Genomic DNA, 16659 nt, shown 5'->3' with positions numbered 1-16659 from the left:
GTTTCTCATGCTTGGGTTTGTGGGTTGTTTTTTTTTGGTTTGTTTTTTTGTCCATTTTCAGTGTGTTGAAAGCAGAAGTGATCAGTTGATCAACAAAGTTTATCAGGATGAAACTCCAAACAGTTTCTGGTTCAAGCTTCTAAAACGCCAGGATTTGCCGCTTTTCTCCTTTCGTGTCGTTTTAAACCTCGTGCTCTGCGAAGGGTGCTTTTTAATGGCAGGATTAACCTGTTGGAGGTTCCTGTGGGACAAAAATGTGCCTCTAGGGCCCCTAGGTGGCAGCTTCACTAGGTCTTGCGTTGAGACCCAGAAACCATCGGTATTCCTCTCCCGGATTGTCACCTGGATTATGACCTGAGCCCAGGATTCCTGTGTGTCAGTTCGTCCGTGGTCATTTGATATAAATAATTTACGAGCACAGTGTCAACCAAGACAACCAGGGTTTTGGAACTCCATTTTGACAGGATTTGTTCATGATGCGGGACCCAGCTGGTACTCGAGCTCAGCGGTACAGATTCCCAAGCATGCTCAGCAGGTATTCAAACCTCTGGGCCCCGGAGCAGGTTCCCGGTCGGTGGCCCACCCTCTGGCCTTTACCGTCATCTTCTGACACCATAGAGTCAGCGATCGACTAATCGGAGAAAAGAAATCAGCGATGGAAGTAGGAATTAGCTGCTGTCCTTATTTAACGTGTATCGGGTTGAACTAGAGTAAAAATGGCTGGTCGGAAGACCAGCGCAGGGAGGATTTGAGTTGAGGTGTTCACCTCTTTTGCAGCACTCTGATAACTTTCAGATAATCTGTCGCATACGATTGATGGGAAAACCACAAAACTCTGTAAATTAATTTCATTTTTGTTTTAAGTTTTCTTCCAGAACTCATTTTATAACTTTAAATGCACCCCCCACTTCCAGGTGTAATCCTGCATGTGTGTAATTAGAAACCATTGTTGTAGCTTGTATTTACACGACTATAACACCTGACAAACCCGGATGGTCTTTACCCGGCATCAGTGTGTTACGGTTGTTAGCTGGCGTGCAAGTAAAACACAAGACCCCAGGTTTCCTCTTTTTATTTTACCTCTTTACAATTATGCACATGTGTTGGTTTTAATACAGTTCATTCAGAAATTAACCTGCAGCCGACAGTTTGCATATTAAGTACATTCAAACTGGCAGCTCATCAGTTCCTCTTACATCTTTTTAAATTTTTTTTTTTTAATTTAACCCCCAAAAGAGAGAACCAGTCGATGAGCTCGTTGATTCCTCACTGCCACACTGATCCTGCATCAGTTACACAGACAAGAACAAATCCCCTGAAATAAAGAACCTGATCTCCTGGATGCCAAAACTACTGAAGTCAGACGAAAAATCTAAATAACCCGTTTTTCCAGACAAAACTGCTGTGATGTTAAAGCTTTGAGAAAAAAGAAATCAACATGGACTTTGAACTGAACACGAAATTCTGAACGAAGAGAGAAGAGTTTAAACAGGGCTCCTACACATCCTCCAAACCCTTCCTCAGACTGGGTTTCGATGTATTATGGATCCTCAACCGCTGCCTGATTGATTGGGCCCCCACTGAAGCTTCTGAAGGACAATCGGTTTCTCTCGGGAACGTGTCCCCTTTTTGCACTTTAAGAAGAGTTTGAGAGCTAAAAATTTACAATACTTCTTAAGGGTGGGAAAGGGCAAAATCCGGAGCAAATTCTGAAGAAATTAAACTAGATGTGGACAGTAGAGAAATCTTATCTTGTTCCTTAAATAATGTGTGTTGGAGCTCAAGCCATTTGGCAGAGAACCACTGAAACGGAAAATGTTTTGAAAGGTTTCTAACCAAGACATAATACATGTCTATTTGCATCATCACTTGGGTCACGGTGAGGACCAAATCGGTTTGTTTTTTTTCTTCCCAGGACTTTTTCAGACACCAATCAAGGCCTGGAATTGTGTAAAATCATTTTCCCAGACTTTCCCAGATCGGCGTGGAAACCCTGCGGGCTGTCTTAACTATTAAAGCAACAGTAAGTGAGAATTTCACCTCCCCCACTATGCAAGAGAAATGACCTACTGGCAGGAAAGCGAGAGGATTGCTGACTCACTCTTTTGCTCGTACTGTGTAAATCGGACTTCGCCGTGTCGGTGAAGTGCCTTATAAAAAAAATCGCAGGGAAGATGCAGTATGCTTTATTGAAGCTGTTGCAGTTTCAACGGTTCACCAGTAGAGGTGAGTAAAAATCACAGACGTCCTCAAAATGAACAATGCTTCCACCACAAAGCGGCTCGGTCATGGAAAAGTTAAAAATCAAAGAAGTGATGAAATGCGTGCGATCTGTCTACCTACGTAAATGTCGTCGTTTAACTCGTTCTTACAAATCAACAGGTTAAAATTTCTGTGTGTGTCGAGCAGGAAATCAATCAGGGCGGCAACGGCCGCCCTCGAACCGTTTGAAGTTTCCACGGTTGAAGCGGGACTCCTTGCTTCCCGATGCTGGTCACTTCTCTTCCCAGAGGTCTGCCGTTCAGTCCGTTTGGAGGCCTCCTCCGCCCGTCCGGCCCAGCGCGGCCTCAGTTTCGGCCCTCGTGGTTGAGCGTCGCTCTCTCCATGCGTGCGTACCAGTGTTTGACTTTGGTGTTGTCCATCATGTCGTCAAACGCCTGCAGGCCCTCCATCACTCTGAGGACGCCGAACACCGCCTGCAGACGGGGAGGGGAGAACGGAAGGAGACGTCGGAGAAATGAAAAAGTCCAGAGGCCGCGATGACCAAGCCGCCACGTGCAGCCTTAGGTACCGGAAAACAACATTGTTGGATGGTTTACAAATAGTAGAGGGGTTTACTGGCCCTGTAGCCGTATCATTAGTGGTATGAAAATATTTGTGGAGCCAGAGGAAATGCCGTGTTGTCGCCAAATTGAAATGGTTTAAGGTTATTTTATGGTTTAAGTGGTTCCCAACCTAGGGGTTCGGGTCACCTGGAAACCACTGATTTAATCTTGAACAGTAAATTGTATTCATAAGCTTATCACGTTTTTTGTTTTTTTTTTCCCCCTTAATCTGTAAAGTGTCTAGTAGCTGAAACTGTCAGATAAATGTAGAGTAAAAAGATGTCACCATAGCGAATAGAAAGAAAAATTATACAAGCATCTAGTATGTTGGCTAGTTTATATTAACCTGTTAACACGCTGCCATGGTAAGACTGTGATGATATTTCTCTCACACGTTACCGTTTAACGTTAGCTTTTATATGAAAGCAGCTGAGACTGACAGGAATTTGTTTCACAGGCAAAGTGGAATTTTTTTTTTTTTTTTTTCACTCTGGACCAAAGTGCTGGACTGTCAGACACCGGGTCTTTACAGTGAGTTGGAGCAGGTGACCGGCTATGCCGGAGGTAAAACCTGCATGGGTACATGGGATACATGGGCGTGTTCCCTCACCAGGTCTGCCAGGTTAGGGCGATCTCCGCCCATGAACTTCCTCTTCTTGCCGATGGCTGCCACCCAGTCGTTGACGGCCTTGTAGAGATCCTGCCGGACGTCGTCCTGCAGGTTGTGTCTGTTGGGTCAAGAAAGGAGAAAATCACTACCTTTGGCGTTGGCGTTTTTCCGTAACACAAGGGAGACCGACGCAGTTCCTCGTGCTTGGAAAATGAAGCAGAGCCTGACTCACCGCGAGGTATTTCTTGGCGCTTCACTCACCGTCCTTTCAGCCTTTTGGAGATGAGGAACATGGCCGCGGCGCCGACATACTTGGCAAAGAAACCTTCAAAAGTACCGAACTTGCCCTCGCGTACGATGTAGTCGAAGGAGGCCAGGGCCTCGCCGGTCGTTCGGTACACATTGGGAGATATGAGGTGCACGAGCCAGTTGTCAGCCCACTGACGCCACTTCATCTCCTCCCTGGAAACGGGAATGGAGAACAATTACACTTTACAGTAAAACTGCACTGTTCACTGCTGCCAGAGGTTGGACCAAAGCTTTTGGACAGATGTGGTATCTGTCCAAAAGCTTTGGTCCACCTCTGACTGTCGTGGCGACCGAGCTCGAAGGCTCATTATTGACCTTGGAAACAGTAGTTTGACAAAAAAAAATAAAAAAATTCTAAGCATGCAGTTCTTTGTAGTCAGTAGACTTGCTGGAGCTTTCAGCCATGTCTCCTGGCCTTCATCGGCAGATGGAATTTGCTCAGTTGTCATTTAGTGCTCGTCGATTTTATTTACACAGCATTTAACATATTACTGGCCCTGGTGTCAAACGATGTCGAATGACGTCCGGCCCTAGTTTCAGCTCCGGTATTATAGCAGACAGTTGGATGCAAAAGTATGGGCACCCCTGGGCAATCATCTCTCTCTCTCGTCCCCACTGGGGGGAGCTCAGATAGGAGGAGGAGCGGCGGGTGCGGACTTACTTCTGCATCCCCTTCTCGGGGTAAATCGCGGCGCTCTCGGCCTCGCTCAGCATCAGCCAGTACTTGTTGGTGTACTCCGTCACCTCCTTCCCGCTGTCGTTCACCGACTTCATCTCCGGGTAGCAGCGAATGATCTCAGACACGCTTTTCTCACTGGATGACAGGAGGACACGTTTGAGAAACTATCCGTGCACCTAGTTTTAGTTTCGTTTGCCCGGGCAATTTTAGAAAAGTAACGGTTATTTTTTTGATTAGTCGGTTAGTTGATTTGACTCAGAAAATGCCCTTTACAATTTCCCACAATCCAAAGCGGTGTCCGACCAGCAGTCCAAAACCCAAAAGATATGCAGTTTATTCTCATACACGACAAAGAAAAGCAGAAAATTCTCACAATTCAGAAGCTGGGACCTGCGTTTTTTTTTTTTTTTTTTAGCATTTTTGCTTGAAAGAACAAACAATTTCGATAATCAAATTGCAGATGAATTTCTTTGCCAATCGACTTATCGATTAATCAACTAATTGTTGCAGCTCTGCTGTTAACACCGAAACAGTGAAGTCTGTGGCTTATCCAGAAATACCTGGGACTTTTTATTTATTTATTTTACAACTTTACAAATATCTCATTCATTGCTGCGAGCGCCACAAACAAAACTGCATTCGCCTCCATTTTACTGGGCAGGAAGCACAAAATCTCCGAGAGGCAGTCGACAAAACTTGAACTGCAGTGGTAGGAGAAGTAATATCAGATGCTTTAGTCGAGTAAAATAGTAGCAATGCCACCAAATTATTTACCTAAAAGTGTTGTTATATAATGAGCCACTGGGAAATAACTGCGGCATCGCATTACGGTGTAAACAAATAAAATATGCAAATAAAAATGGAAACTATCTGCATGGTACCAGAAGTAAAATCTGGCTCACAGTGGCAGGACATTTGATGAGGCAGTTTAATGGCGGTGATTATCGAGAGAAAACAGATACTCATGTCTCCTCAAACGGCGTTTGAGGGAAGCTGCAACTCACTTGTTGATTAAATAAGTCTTGAGGGAGCTGATGATGACGGATGAGTCATTCAGTTGCTGCAACGAGAGGGAGAGGAAAAACAAAGAGAAATCCTGGAGGGTTTCTTTGAGGAGACAGAAGGAAGAACAAAAATAATTACAGGTGTCATCTCTGACCTACACCGGGACACAATTCTCTCTGGTGTCGTCTCACTATTCGATTTTTCCCAAATCAAAGTGGTTGAGCAAAGGTTTTTACTCCAGTTCTAACCGGGTCCGGCGTGTTTGTACCGGTTTTGATGTATATGGTGGTGGTGGGGCCGAAACTAGCAAACATATTTTTCATCCATTAACCTGTCGACGATTTCCCCCGATTACTTGTGAAAAACGACCCAATTTTCCCAGAGCCCAAGGCGGCGCCTTCCAAATGTTTTCCCTTGTCCGATAGAGAGTCCGAAACTCAAAGTTACTGAGTCCAGAGGATAAACCAGAAGATATTCACGGTGGAGAAGCTGGCACCAGAGAATTTTGACGTTTTCCTAAAAAAAAATTTAAAAAAAGACTCAGAACGATGAATCAATTATCAAAACCGTTGCTGATTATTTTGCTGTCGATCGAAGGAACTGACTAATCGACTCATCGGTGCCGCTCCGTTTCACCGTGTAACCTGTACCTGGGGTGAGGGAAGCGTTTTGTTTTTTTAATTTGTTTTTTTGGGTATAAGTCGAGTGCCCTCATCTTGGGGGGTCTAGATTTGACCGTCTCACCACTTCGCCATCCACCATCAGGATGGGCACTTTTCTGTAGGCCGACCACTTGATCTCCTGCCTCATCACCGGATTCACCTCCACGATCTCGTAGGGCAGCCCGTGGAAGTCCAGAAAGGCTCGCACCTTGCTGCAGAACGGGCAGGTCTTGTACTGGTACAGAGTCAACTTCAGACCTCCGCCCGGAACCTGGAACAAGAATCGGGATCAGGATCCGTATCACTCCGAGTTCGCGTGTACGAGGAAGTTGGTTTTGGGGGCGCAGTGTCGGAACAGCAGAGGGTTTAGAAATAAGCGAGAGCAAGAAAATGGAGACACAAGATTAGACGGCTGAGGAAGAAAACAACAACGCTCAGTAGAACGACTGTAAATACAATAACACACGTTTTTTCTTTTTAAATCTGACTGTTAAGTACTATATTTTCCCCAGTGTTTCTCTAACAGTTTATACAGACGTGTACTGGATTGCCAAACGCATTCGGACACCCAAGCGTTACACACCCATACGTAAATTTTGGGCTTTGTCATTTCGAAACCATTAGGGGCATTATTTAATATGCTGACCCGAGGCAACGCTGGACCGGCTTTTGGAAATGAGAGATTTCAGTTTCTTGATTAAAGGCATGTTGTCACTTGGTGTCCGTGGGTTACTGAGCGTAGATCGGCGGCAACTGAATCCATTTGGAATGAAATCTACAACGAAGGGGTCTGAATAACTTCTGTGTTCGCCACAGGTACAAACTAACCTGGACAGAAGTGGCTTTTCCGACAGTCTGCACCTTTTAAACGGAACAACCTGTAAACTGCCCTGAAGCTAGATTCATTCACTCCCCTCGGAAATTGTAAAGCTTTATTAACGGATGCGTTTACTGACTCGTGTAACTGCTTTTATTTACTCTGATCTATTTACCCTTTGATCATGGCTGTCTGGCCTTATATGTGCTGATGTTGTGAGCTCTGTGTGTGTGTGTGTGTGTGTGTGTGTGTGTGTGTGTGTGTGGTTGTCTGACTATGAATGTGTCTGGTTTTCTCTGTTATCGACAAAACTACCTGCTTAAATAAGGTGAAAAGCATCTAAAGTAGGTTCAGATCAGTGACCCTCTGCCCACACGTCAGGCCAGGTGACTGCTGCTGGGGGGGGGGTCCAACGGGACGCAGCTCACCTGGATCACGTGCAGGTAAGCTGAACGGACTCACCTTGGTCTCCTCCTCGGCCAGGTGCTGCCGGACAGAGAACTTCACAGTCTGATACAAACCCAGACCTCCACCGAGCAGGAAGGCGCAGCCCAGAACCCTGCCTCCTCCTCGCAGAGAGGAGAGCAGTTTGGACCGGACCCCCGTCCCGTCGGTACCGAACGCCCGCCTGGACCCATGTGTGCTCACATTCCCCACCAGGTAGGCGACGGTGTGGGGCCGACGGGCAGCCGGAGACTCCAAGAGAGACCAGCCGACCTTACCCAGCGTTCTGGCGTAGGCGGCTGCCATGTTGGGTTTACATAAAGCCCCACAATGCACCGCGAGGGAAGGGATAAAGGGCTCGTTTGCCCTGGGTGGAGTCTGTCAGGATGCTTTCCGCCCCCCAGTGGCGTACAAAGGTTAAAAATGCAGGGAGGGGGCAACGAAAGGGAACAGTGGCAGGATGGAACCTGTGGAAGTCTGAACCGGTCCGGGGGGCCTAAGAAGTCCGGGGGCCTCTGGGCCAGAGCCTCAGTTTGAAGCGACCGATAACATTTCTTGGTGGAAGGTCAATGAAACGACTTCAGAGGAACAACAACAACAAAAGAACGACCCCGAAGAGACGTAAAGCAACCACAGACAAACTGAGCAGAGCTGCAGGGAGCATCTAGTCACTGTTTCTGCGTTTGAGGCGTTCTGGTTTAGGATTACATCCAACCTGCACCGCTACAGATGTGTTTTCCTCAAACAGAAATACAAGCCAGACTTTTACTTGACAACACTTGCCACAGTTTTGAAAACACTTTCGGTGTCGTCAAAGATTCTTCCTTCAAGCTGAGAGTAAAAACGGCACAATAAAGCAGATTTTAAACCCATTCCCCCGGTTCCAGCTCTTTTGTTCCATGGCTAAAAATTACACATTTCCTTATTTCATTGTTTTGTAAAACACAGCACAAAATTCAATGTCTTATTTTCAGGTGCCTTTATTCATTTATAGAAATCTTATTCCCCATTATTTGACATATATAATAACACATTGTATCTTGTGTCAGACAAAATTAGCTGTTTAGTCAGTTTTGGATGATACAGTATCTTGGATCTTGTCTATCTATCTATGTATATGTATATATCTATATATATCTATAGATATATATAGATATTTATATAGATATATATACACACACACACACACCACTTTGATAGAAATATGAAAATATTTTCAAAGCACTAAAACAGTTTGAAGAGAAATTGAACATTAACGCGAGCGTCTGATTTTGCCCCCCGTGTTGTGCTAAGTGTGGTGCGTTCAGGAGCGTCGTCGTTCCGAGCCGCTCTCACTTCTCCGACCGCAGCAGCGGCAGCGGTGAGCGGTGAGCGGTAGCGTCAGCAGCGGGGGCAGCGGGATCAGCGGAGCCAGCGGCAGCGGCAGCGTCTCGTCTTGGTGAAAGCGGAGTTTCCCCTCAGTCAGCAGCAGCATCACCATCATCATCCATTTAAGCATCAGTGTTACAGTGGTCAAATCACCACATCCCCCCCCCCCCCCCCGGACTGACCGCTCTTCACTGGGATGTCGTCGTCGAGTACCCGGAGGGAGGATTTGCTCGGGAGAGCCGATGCTAGAGGACATCTTTCCGTTGTGTTTCTTCGAGCGTGACTGGAAGGGAGAGGAGCGGCGATGGATGAGGCAGGACGGGACAAATAAAATTTTTATAATCGCTGGGTTTAGCTTGCTAACGCTAGCACGCTAACGTTAGCTAGCCCTCAGCTCGCGGTTGGTTGCCCCCCCCTCAACCCTCCACCCGTGCCCCCCCCCCCCTTTCCCGTTCACTGAGCGATGTGGTGTTTTCCTCCATGAATAAAAACACTCCTTAATGCCCTTTTATATCCACGTCGAGGCATGCCGGAGTCAGCGAGGACATTTCTCTCAAGGATAAAGCACCGTAGCTGTCTACTAGCCTCCCAACGTTTACGCTAGCTAGCCGTGAGCATCGGGAACCGTTATCTTTTTCCCCCCCGTTATTTTATTTTATTTTTTTCTCGCTCGTCCGCGAAGAACGAGATGCTGGCGGCGGAGGAGTGTGTCTAACGGTGGACCTGAACTCGCATGGATACACACTCCATGAAGGTCATGATACTGAGAGAATGATAATGCTGGAAAAACAGGTAAGAAATTAGCAGAGAGCACCAAGTCATATTCCAGTGCACACCTGGGCTCATTTGCATATTGGTAATGAGGTGTTAATTATTACACCACCTCTTTCGCAGCTTGGATCTGATAAAACTGACGCGCCTCAAGTGGGATTTGTGCAGTTATTCTGCAGGGGATCAACACCTTTCTAATGATGACCCTGCTGCACGCATTTCCCCCCATTATAACCATCCTCCCAGCTCTCTCTCTCTCTCTCTCTCTGTCCTGCTTAAAGTCAACCTCTCTCTCCCACTGTACCACCAGCTGCTATACAAAAACAAAAAGTCAGAAAATAGTTCAGAGAAAAGCAGAGAAGTTTGGCATTTGTGTTCCATATTAATCTATCAAAATTATTGTTGATTACTTTTCTGTCAGTTGATCGATCAACTAATCCTTAAAGAACTAAAGCGATTAAGCATTTGACTTATTTATCAACTAAAAAACTAAACTAATTTGGAGGTCACCAATATTTCTCTAAATAAGTATTTATTGTAAATGGATGGGTTTTTTTTTAGTGTAGGTCAAGCAAGACACCTGATAACTTTGGGATCGTTGTGATAATCATTGTCATTAGGGCTGAAACAGTTTGCACCAGGTGAATTTCTTTGGCAGTGGATCTATGCCTTTCATTAAATTACTCTGCTGCACCCTCATTATAACCTTTATAACCTTTCTCCCATCTCTCTCTCTCTCTCTGTCTCTGCCCTGCTTAAAGACAGCCTCCCTCACCCTACTGCTGCTATGCAAAAGAACTGTCTAAAATATGTCAGAAAACAGTGGAAAATGCCAGTGGTGGAAAGTCATTCAAGTCAACGTGGATTTAAAGTGCATTATCTCAACACACTTTACATCAGTAAAAAAAAACAAAAAACAGCAGAACTAACATAAAACGTACAAATGATAAATTAATAAAAGAAACACAAGTAAAAAATATAGGTAGAGATAAATTGTTGAGAGGAATGAAAGTAACTGTGTACTGCACTTCAGTACAATTTTGAGGTACTTGTACTACTACGTTTCCCAGGACTAGTAAATAAAATGCTCTCAACAGTTACCCTCAAATGTGAGGATTTGCTGCTTTTCTCTGTTTTATATTGTTGTAAACTGAACATCTTTGGATTTTTTTTGGACGTTGGTGGCAGAAAATAAGCAAATAAAAACATCACTTTGGGAAGTTGGGATGTGAATTTGTAATTTTTAGACAAAATGAGCGGATACATATTGAACTTAAATATTTGCTAGATGTATTGATGATTAAAATATTTGTTTTTTCCAACCCAAAACTAGTGCATAAACATAATGTACTACCGTATATTCACTAGAAATATGTAATGTACGTGACGTAGTAAAATATAAGCTACTATATAAAGACTTAGAATTATGCATTGTGGTATAAGTATCATAATTGGACAAAAATGGCATAAAATGAGAGCTGCAACACAGATGATTGGCAGAAAAAAAAAATTAAAATTATTTTTTTTGATTTGATAAATCTTTTTTTTTTTTTTTTTAAGAAAAAAATCAAGTATTCACTGGCTTCCATGAAGTGAGGATTTTATCTTTTTTGTTGTCATTGATAGTAAACTGAATATCTTTGAGTTTTGTACAGTTACTTTTTACAGACATTGCTTTTGGCTGTGGGAAATTATAACGGGCTGAAAATACTGATCATTGATCGAATTGGTGATTGATGATTGATTGATGTGTTTGCAGCTTTTCTCAATCTTGTGTCATTATAAACTGACTCCCCTCAGGTGTTTAACAGTTATTCAGACAAAATAAGCAAATAAGAAGTAACTGGGAACTTGAAAAGAGCATTAGTCTCTATTTTCCAGTATTTTACAGACTAAATAACTAAAAGATTAATTGAAAATTTAGCAAGTTGAAAACATGGCATAATTTTCCAGAAATTAACCTACTGGTGTTTTTTGTTCAGACTCAGCATCAGTTGTATTCTCAGCTGCGGACCAGAAGCCCTCTAGGAAATATCCCTCAGTCAGTGGAGCTCATAACCTCCTCGGTCAAGAACTGTGGGAGGTGGGGTGGGGGGTTGAGGTGGGGTCGGGGGGGTTAACTTCCTCTTGTTTACTCTCACATCATTATCAATGACCATAAATAAAATCTGCCACATCAATAACACATCTCAGCTTCAGAGATTCAAAGTGTTTCTGTTGAAGGGATGCTGGGGGACAGAATGAGTGTTATGAGATTCCGGAGGATGATTCCTGGTTGGTGTAGTTTCTCTGGAAACGTTTAGTCAGTTAAGCTAGTAGTCACTCAGCTGGAAATTAATCAATGTACATTCATTGTTTGATATTGAGTAATTGTTTCCCTGTGGAGTGTGTTCAAGTTTAGGTAGGTGTGAATGTGTTTGTGTGCAACATGTCTGGTTGTAGTCTGCCTAACATCCACTGCATTGCACTGCTAATGTTTTTTCTTTGGTTGTCTTAATGTTGTGCAGCTTGTAAAGGGCATTTGAGGCAAATTTGTGACTTGTGATTTTTGTGATTATCAGAATTTACATGAATCGCTCTCTTTAGACTCTGGTAAGGCCCCAAACGTGGTCCACACAAGTACGTGAACGCAGACGCTTCGAGCTGCGCAAGATTGGCCAGTTATGGACCAGTGGCTTTTGGCTCTGTCACCCCTCAAAATGAAGCAATGGGTACCTGCAACCCTTCATCATACGTTGCATATGTCTTTAAGTTGTGAGCAGTCATCAAGGAGAGATTTTTCACTTGTTAACAATTGAAATTGTTTTATTGAAATAACTTTTACTTGCGCTGTATTGATCATAAGATCATTTTTACAATATTAATGTGGCTATTCTCATATTATATTGCACGCAAAATAATCAAACCGATGTTCAAAGTAAGGACCTGGGTTCCACTGTAAAGCAAAGGCCAAATTCTTTATCTGACAAACTAAACCTTTAATTTTGTTAGTTTTTATCACAGTGTGATGTGACAGAAATTTGAATTACTTTCTTAATTTACCAAAAAAAGCAAAGATTGAGAAAAGTCAGATAAAATAATATCATTCTGTGTATGGAAAATATGTTTATTTCTTCTCTCTTATCCAGTTAGTCCTTGGTTACCATGCAGATTTATCCTGTGACCCTTCAGGGGGTTTCTGGAACTAGTTGAAAACCACTGTTGTAGATTACTATATAGATATATAGAGGATTTATGGTCTTTAGGAAAAGGGCATGTTTTTAAACCTCTGAGCAACATGTTTTTCTCAAATTATCCCATGTGATCAGCTAAAATCACAAGCTGGAGGTTGAACTGAGGTGTTGATGTAATTGACATGCTGAGAGTTCACCCTGTTTGCTGAAATGAGTCACCATTGTCGGCATGGTCACCTCACATCAACAGGATATAAGAATTCAGTCCTAGAGAGGAAAGTACTAACTGTCTTAAGTGGGCCTGTGCTCCATCCAGAGAAAGCTGGACTCACCATTACTGTTATTTTCCTCTCACGTCTGTTTGGTGTAAACCTTCACAGACCTGCCAGGTCGAAATCTGAAAATATTCAAGCTAAAAGTTTTCAAGCAGTCAAAGTTTCACAGTGCAGTTTTCATACAAAACTTTAATATTCGTCTTGTACAACAACATTTATTCCAACACAATTCATCAACAGGGTTATGAAAAGTCCTAAAAGGCATTGACTTCAGTTTACTCCCCCAAACAAAAGGTATTAAAAAGTCTTAAATTCTTAATTTTCATTTACAAAGGTCTTAGGCAGTAGTGTTACTCGTAAAAAATCTTTCGTATGTGATTTTGCCAAAAAAAAAAACTGTCCGGAAAATCTCCAGTATATTTGCTCCAAACTTCTGGTGTTATGTAAAAATCCATATGTGGACCTTAAATAAATAGGTTATTTTTTATCATTTTATCAGTTATCCATCCATTTTCTGCTGCGTATCCAGGTTTAGGTCAAAAATAGGTCAAAAAATAAATTCCTGCACTTGGTAAATAATTCCAGGCCTTATCAACCCTACTGGTTTTCATTGATACCTTGCATACTTGGGTCGGTATGCAGGTATTAAATTTCACTCCGTGTTGTCATAAAACTGTCTGAAAAAGTTTGAAGTTTAACTCGGTGAACCCGGCAGAAACCCGGATCATGTAAACACCATGAATTGGTGTCAGAGGTCACAGCTGAGCTATCTCTGTGAGGCGAGCAGGATGAGAGCTGCTGCTTCAGGATGTTGAGGCTTCCCACTGCCTCAGTTTAAAGGGTCTGTTTAACACTCCACACACACACGCACACACACAGACGTCGCCAGGATCTCACTGTAAACAACCATTTCTTATTCTTCTTTTTTTCCCCTCCACGTAAATCCTGTTTCCTCTCGCTGGTATTACTGATGTTTATCCTCTTTTGAGACATTTATTTGCCTTTTTCTTCACTATTGTAGGAATTTTCGAGGACGCTGTGAAGCTTTTCTGTTGCCGCCACCGCGCTCCAGAAACCACTCTGTTCTTGAAGCTTGACTTCACTCCAAGCATATCTGACTTCTTTGTCTGATGGAATGTGACAAGATTCAGACATTTTTTCTCCAGTTTTTTGACCCAAGGGTTTTCTTTTTTCCCTTTTTTTCCAGAAGCATTAGTTATGTGTATGGAGGAAGGGCCTGTCCTTGAAGTGTATGAGCAGTGTTGCAAAGTGCAGGGGCGGTGTAGTATTTCGACTTGTTTCTGAGTGTTTCACTGTCAGACTGTTTGACTGTTTTGCTCTGCTTTCTCCGTTCTCCTCAGCTGTGTGTTCAGTCAGCAAACAGCTCTAATTTGTTTTTCAAATCTGCTCTTTGAGGCCGACTGTCCACGTTTGTAATTTCCAAGTGACCGGACCAGATTTGTGTGTGTAGACACTGTAATCATTTGCAGGCGTGTTCATGCTGACTGAAGGCAGGTTTTCCATCCAGAGACGCTGCAGGCTAGAAACATGAGTCTGACTGCTGCTCATTCTCGCTGATTATAGATTTTTGTTTTTTTGAGATGTTTTTCCTGTTCTGGGACAGTAGAGGAATGAAATGTCTGATCAGAGGTGAATCACCTGCAGAGGAATCACATTGTATGTTTGAGATCAGCTTAAAATTTAACCTAAGAACATTGGATCCCATGTGATTTTTCCTAAATGGAGAAAAAAATCAGGGGTGCACAATATTGATCAGCCAGCTCATCTCTATAAGGGAAAATTGCTTTGAAATAAATAATTGTTGTTGGGACTGATATCAAAATTATCGTATTGCATATTGCATCAAGGATAATTTTGAACATTTGTTTAGATATAGTAAATAGAGGCCAGTTTTAAATGGGTAAGGTTATATTTTCTAAGCGGACTTGGTCTTCTTCATATGAGCAGAAACTTGTCTTCACGTGACTTGTGACCGTCAGTTTCTAAAGGTTTCAAGGCTCCTGCTGCAGAAAGCAGTGCAAAAACAAAAATGTTAAAAAAAAATGTTGCACCAAAGTAAATGTTACATCTTACTTACATTTGAGTGGAAGTATTTGTAACAGCGGCTTTGAGCTTAGTGATAACACATGACGGGTAGTAATAACGGAAACATTTTTTCTTTTTTGTTTTGTTTTTCTGGTTACCAAACTTCCATACTTCTTTAGTACACCCCAAAATGTGTCTGTTGAACTTGTTTACTTATTCTTTGACCAGACAGTTGCTGACAGAGTTCTTTTAAGGCTGCTTGAGTTTAGACCACAATCAACTTTTGAGAAGTTTTGGTTGTTTTAGTATTGGTACCAAGTTCAAGTTGTCAGTAGAATTTAAAAAAAAATAAAAAAAAAAATCAAACAATACCCAGCTCTAAACTCGGCATTATCGTTCTTGTCAAAGGAATAGTTTGACATTTTGTGTGGTAAATGTGAAACTGGAGCCAGCAGATGGTTAGTTTAGCTTAGCACAAAGACTGGAAGCAGCTAGCCTGGCTCTGTCCCGAGGTAATAAAGGCGGTCTACTAAAGGTTAGGTAATTAAAACATATTATATTATAATATTTTGTTTTGATCCAAACAAAAACCAAAGCGTAAGATAAACTTGCAGTTATACGGCAGGAAATGTGCAGGACTCTTTCCTTGAAGATGAGCATAGTTACCAAAATGTTGGTCCTTTAAACATGAAGCATTTGAATAAATCTGCCTGAGACACCGTGGCTTTGATTCTTCACCTCCTCTTCTAAAGTGTTAAACCTGTAATAACTGATTTTTTTTTTGGCCACTGAAACAAGCTGAAACAAGCTGTGAACACAACATTGACATATCATTACCCTTTTAAGTTAATTTGGCAAACTTGTTGGCAAACTGAGGAGTTGTGTTTGTGTCCAGTATTCTCTCTCTTTCAACTCTGTTTTTGGTCTCTACAAGCTCCTGAGGGAAATCTCTGGCTCTTTAGCTGCTAAATGCACCACTGTGTTCACCAGCTGGTCTCTGACTGAGTCTGTCTGCTGTTTGTTGCTGAGCAGGTAGTGGACAGTGGCTTTTTACAGCTTTTTCTCTGAAAACAGCTGCCCGCTCCATGCGAAAACAAAGCCACGAGAGCGGTGAGAGTGAACCAGAACAATAAAGTTCTGGTCCGGACAGATAAAGCTCTGTAAAATCGAGGGGAGCGGCGGATGAAGCCGATAATGCTCTGTACGTGCATGACAATGAGGGGCCCCTTTCACATTGTCACATTGTTTTCACTTTTGTCATTTCATACATTGTTGTTACAAAAATATCAACTATAGCAGCTTTAACAACATGATAAGGTCACTATTCAATACATTTTCAAAAAAGCAAAAACACTGAAAGCCGAGGATGTACCTTACATCCATCTTTCATATATTATAACTTTAAACTTTGAGACTTGGGCGGGTTCCTCCACTAATAGCAGCTTTAGAGTAGAGCAAGCAACCAGCTGTGGTGACAACAACACAAGATAAAATCTGAGCTCAGCAAACACAGAGCAGCACGGCTTCAACAGACTCTGGAAAGAATGTGTGCTGAATTGTGTGAGTCCCTGTATTTATGTACTGATCCCAGAGCCTTATGTTGAATTGCACAAGTAACATCCCTGCCTCTGCTCCCTGTAATGTTGTTGATTTTGTGATTGGAAGTTATTCCCCC

General features: G+C 42.7%; 2 protein-coding genes across 2 annotated transcripts in view; one reads left to right on the top strand and one right to left on the bottom strand.

Annotated features, from left to right (window-relative positions):
- Positions 1 to 1057: 1057 nt before the first annotated feature.
- Positions 1058 to 7696, bottom strand: ptgesl (prostaglandin E synthase 2-like). The gene is made up of 7 exons (XM_040155846.1): positions 7370 to 7696; positions 6173 to 6361; positions 5428 to 5483; positions 4406 to 4558; positions 3697 to 3897; positions 3436 to 3553; positions 1058 to 2696 (listed from the first exon to the last, which is right to left on the bottom strand). Exons 1-7 carry the CDS (start codon positions 7655 to 7657, stop codon positions 2568 to 2570), a joined length of 1134 nt encoding a protein of 377 aa, XP_040011780.1. The 5' UTR covers positions 7658 to 7696; the 3' UTR covers positions 1058 to 2567.
- A 1490-nt stretch (positions 7697 to 9186) lies between these two features.
- LOC120805828 (ral guanine nucleotide dissociation stimulator-like) overlaps positions 9187 to 16659 on the top strand; it is a 59713-nt gene continuing 52240 nt past the window's right edge. The window contains exon 1 of the mRNA XM_040156437.1: positions 9187 to 9511. Within this exon, the coding sequence (XP_040012371.1) occupies positions 9491 to 9511 (21 nt within the window). The 5' untranslated portion in view covers positions 9187 to 9490. The remainder of the gene's footprint in view (positions 9512 to 16659) is intronic.

This window comes from Xiphias gladius, chromosome 19, assembly GCF_016859285.1.
Source record: "Xiphias gladius isolate SHS-SW01 ecotype Sanya breed wild chromosome 19, ASM1685928v1, whole genome shotgun sequence".
NCBI classification, from domain to species: Eukaryota; Metazoa; Chordata; class Actinopteri; order Istiophoriformes; family Xiphiidae; genus Xiphias; species Xiphias gladius.
The sequence above is the reverse complement of the archived record's forward strand: the minus strand, read 5'-3'. Positions and strand labels throughout refer to the sequence as shown.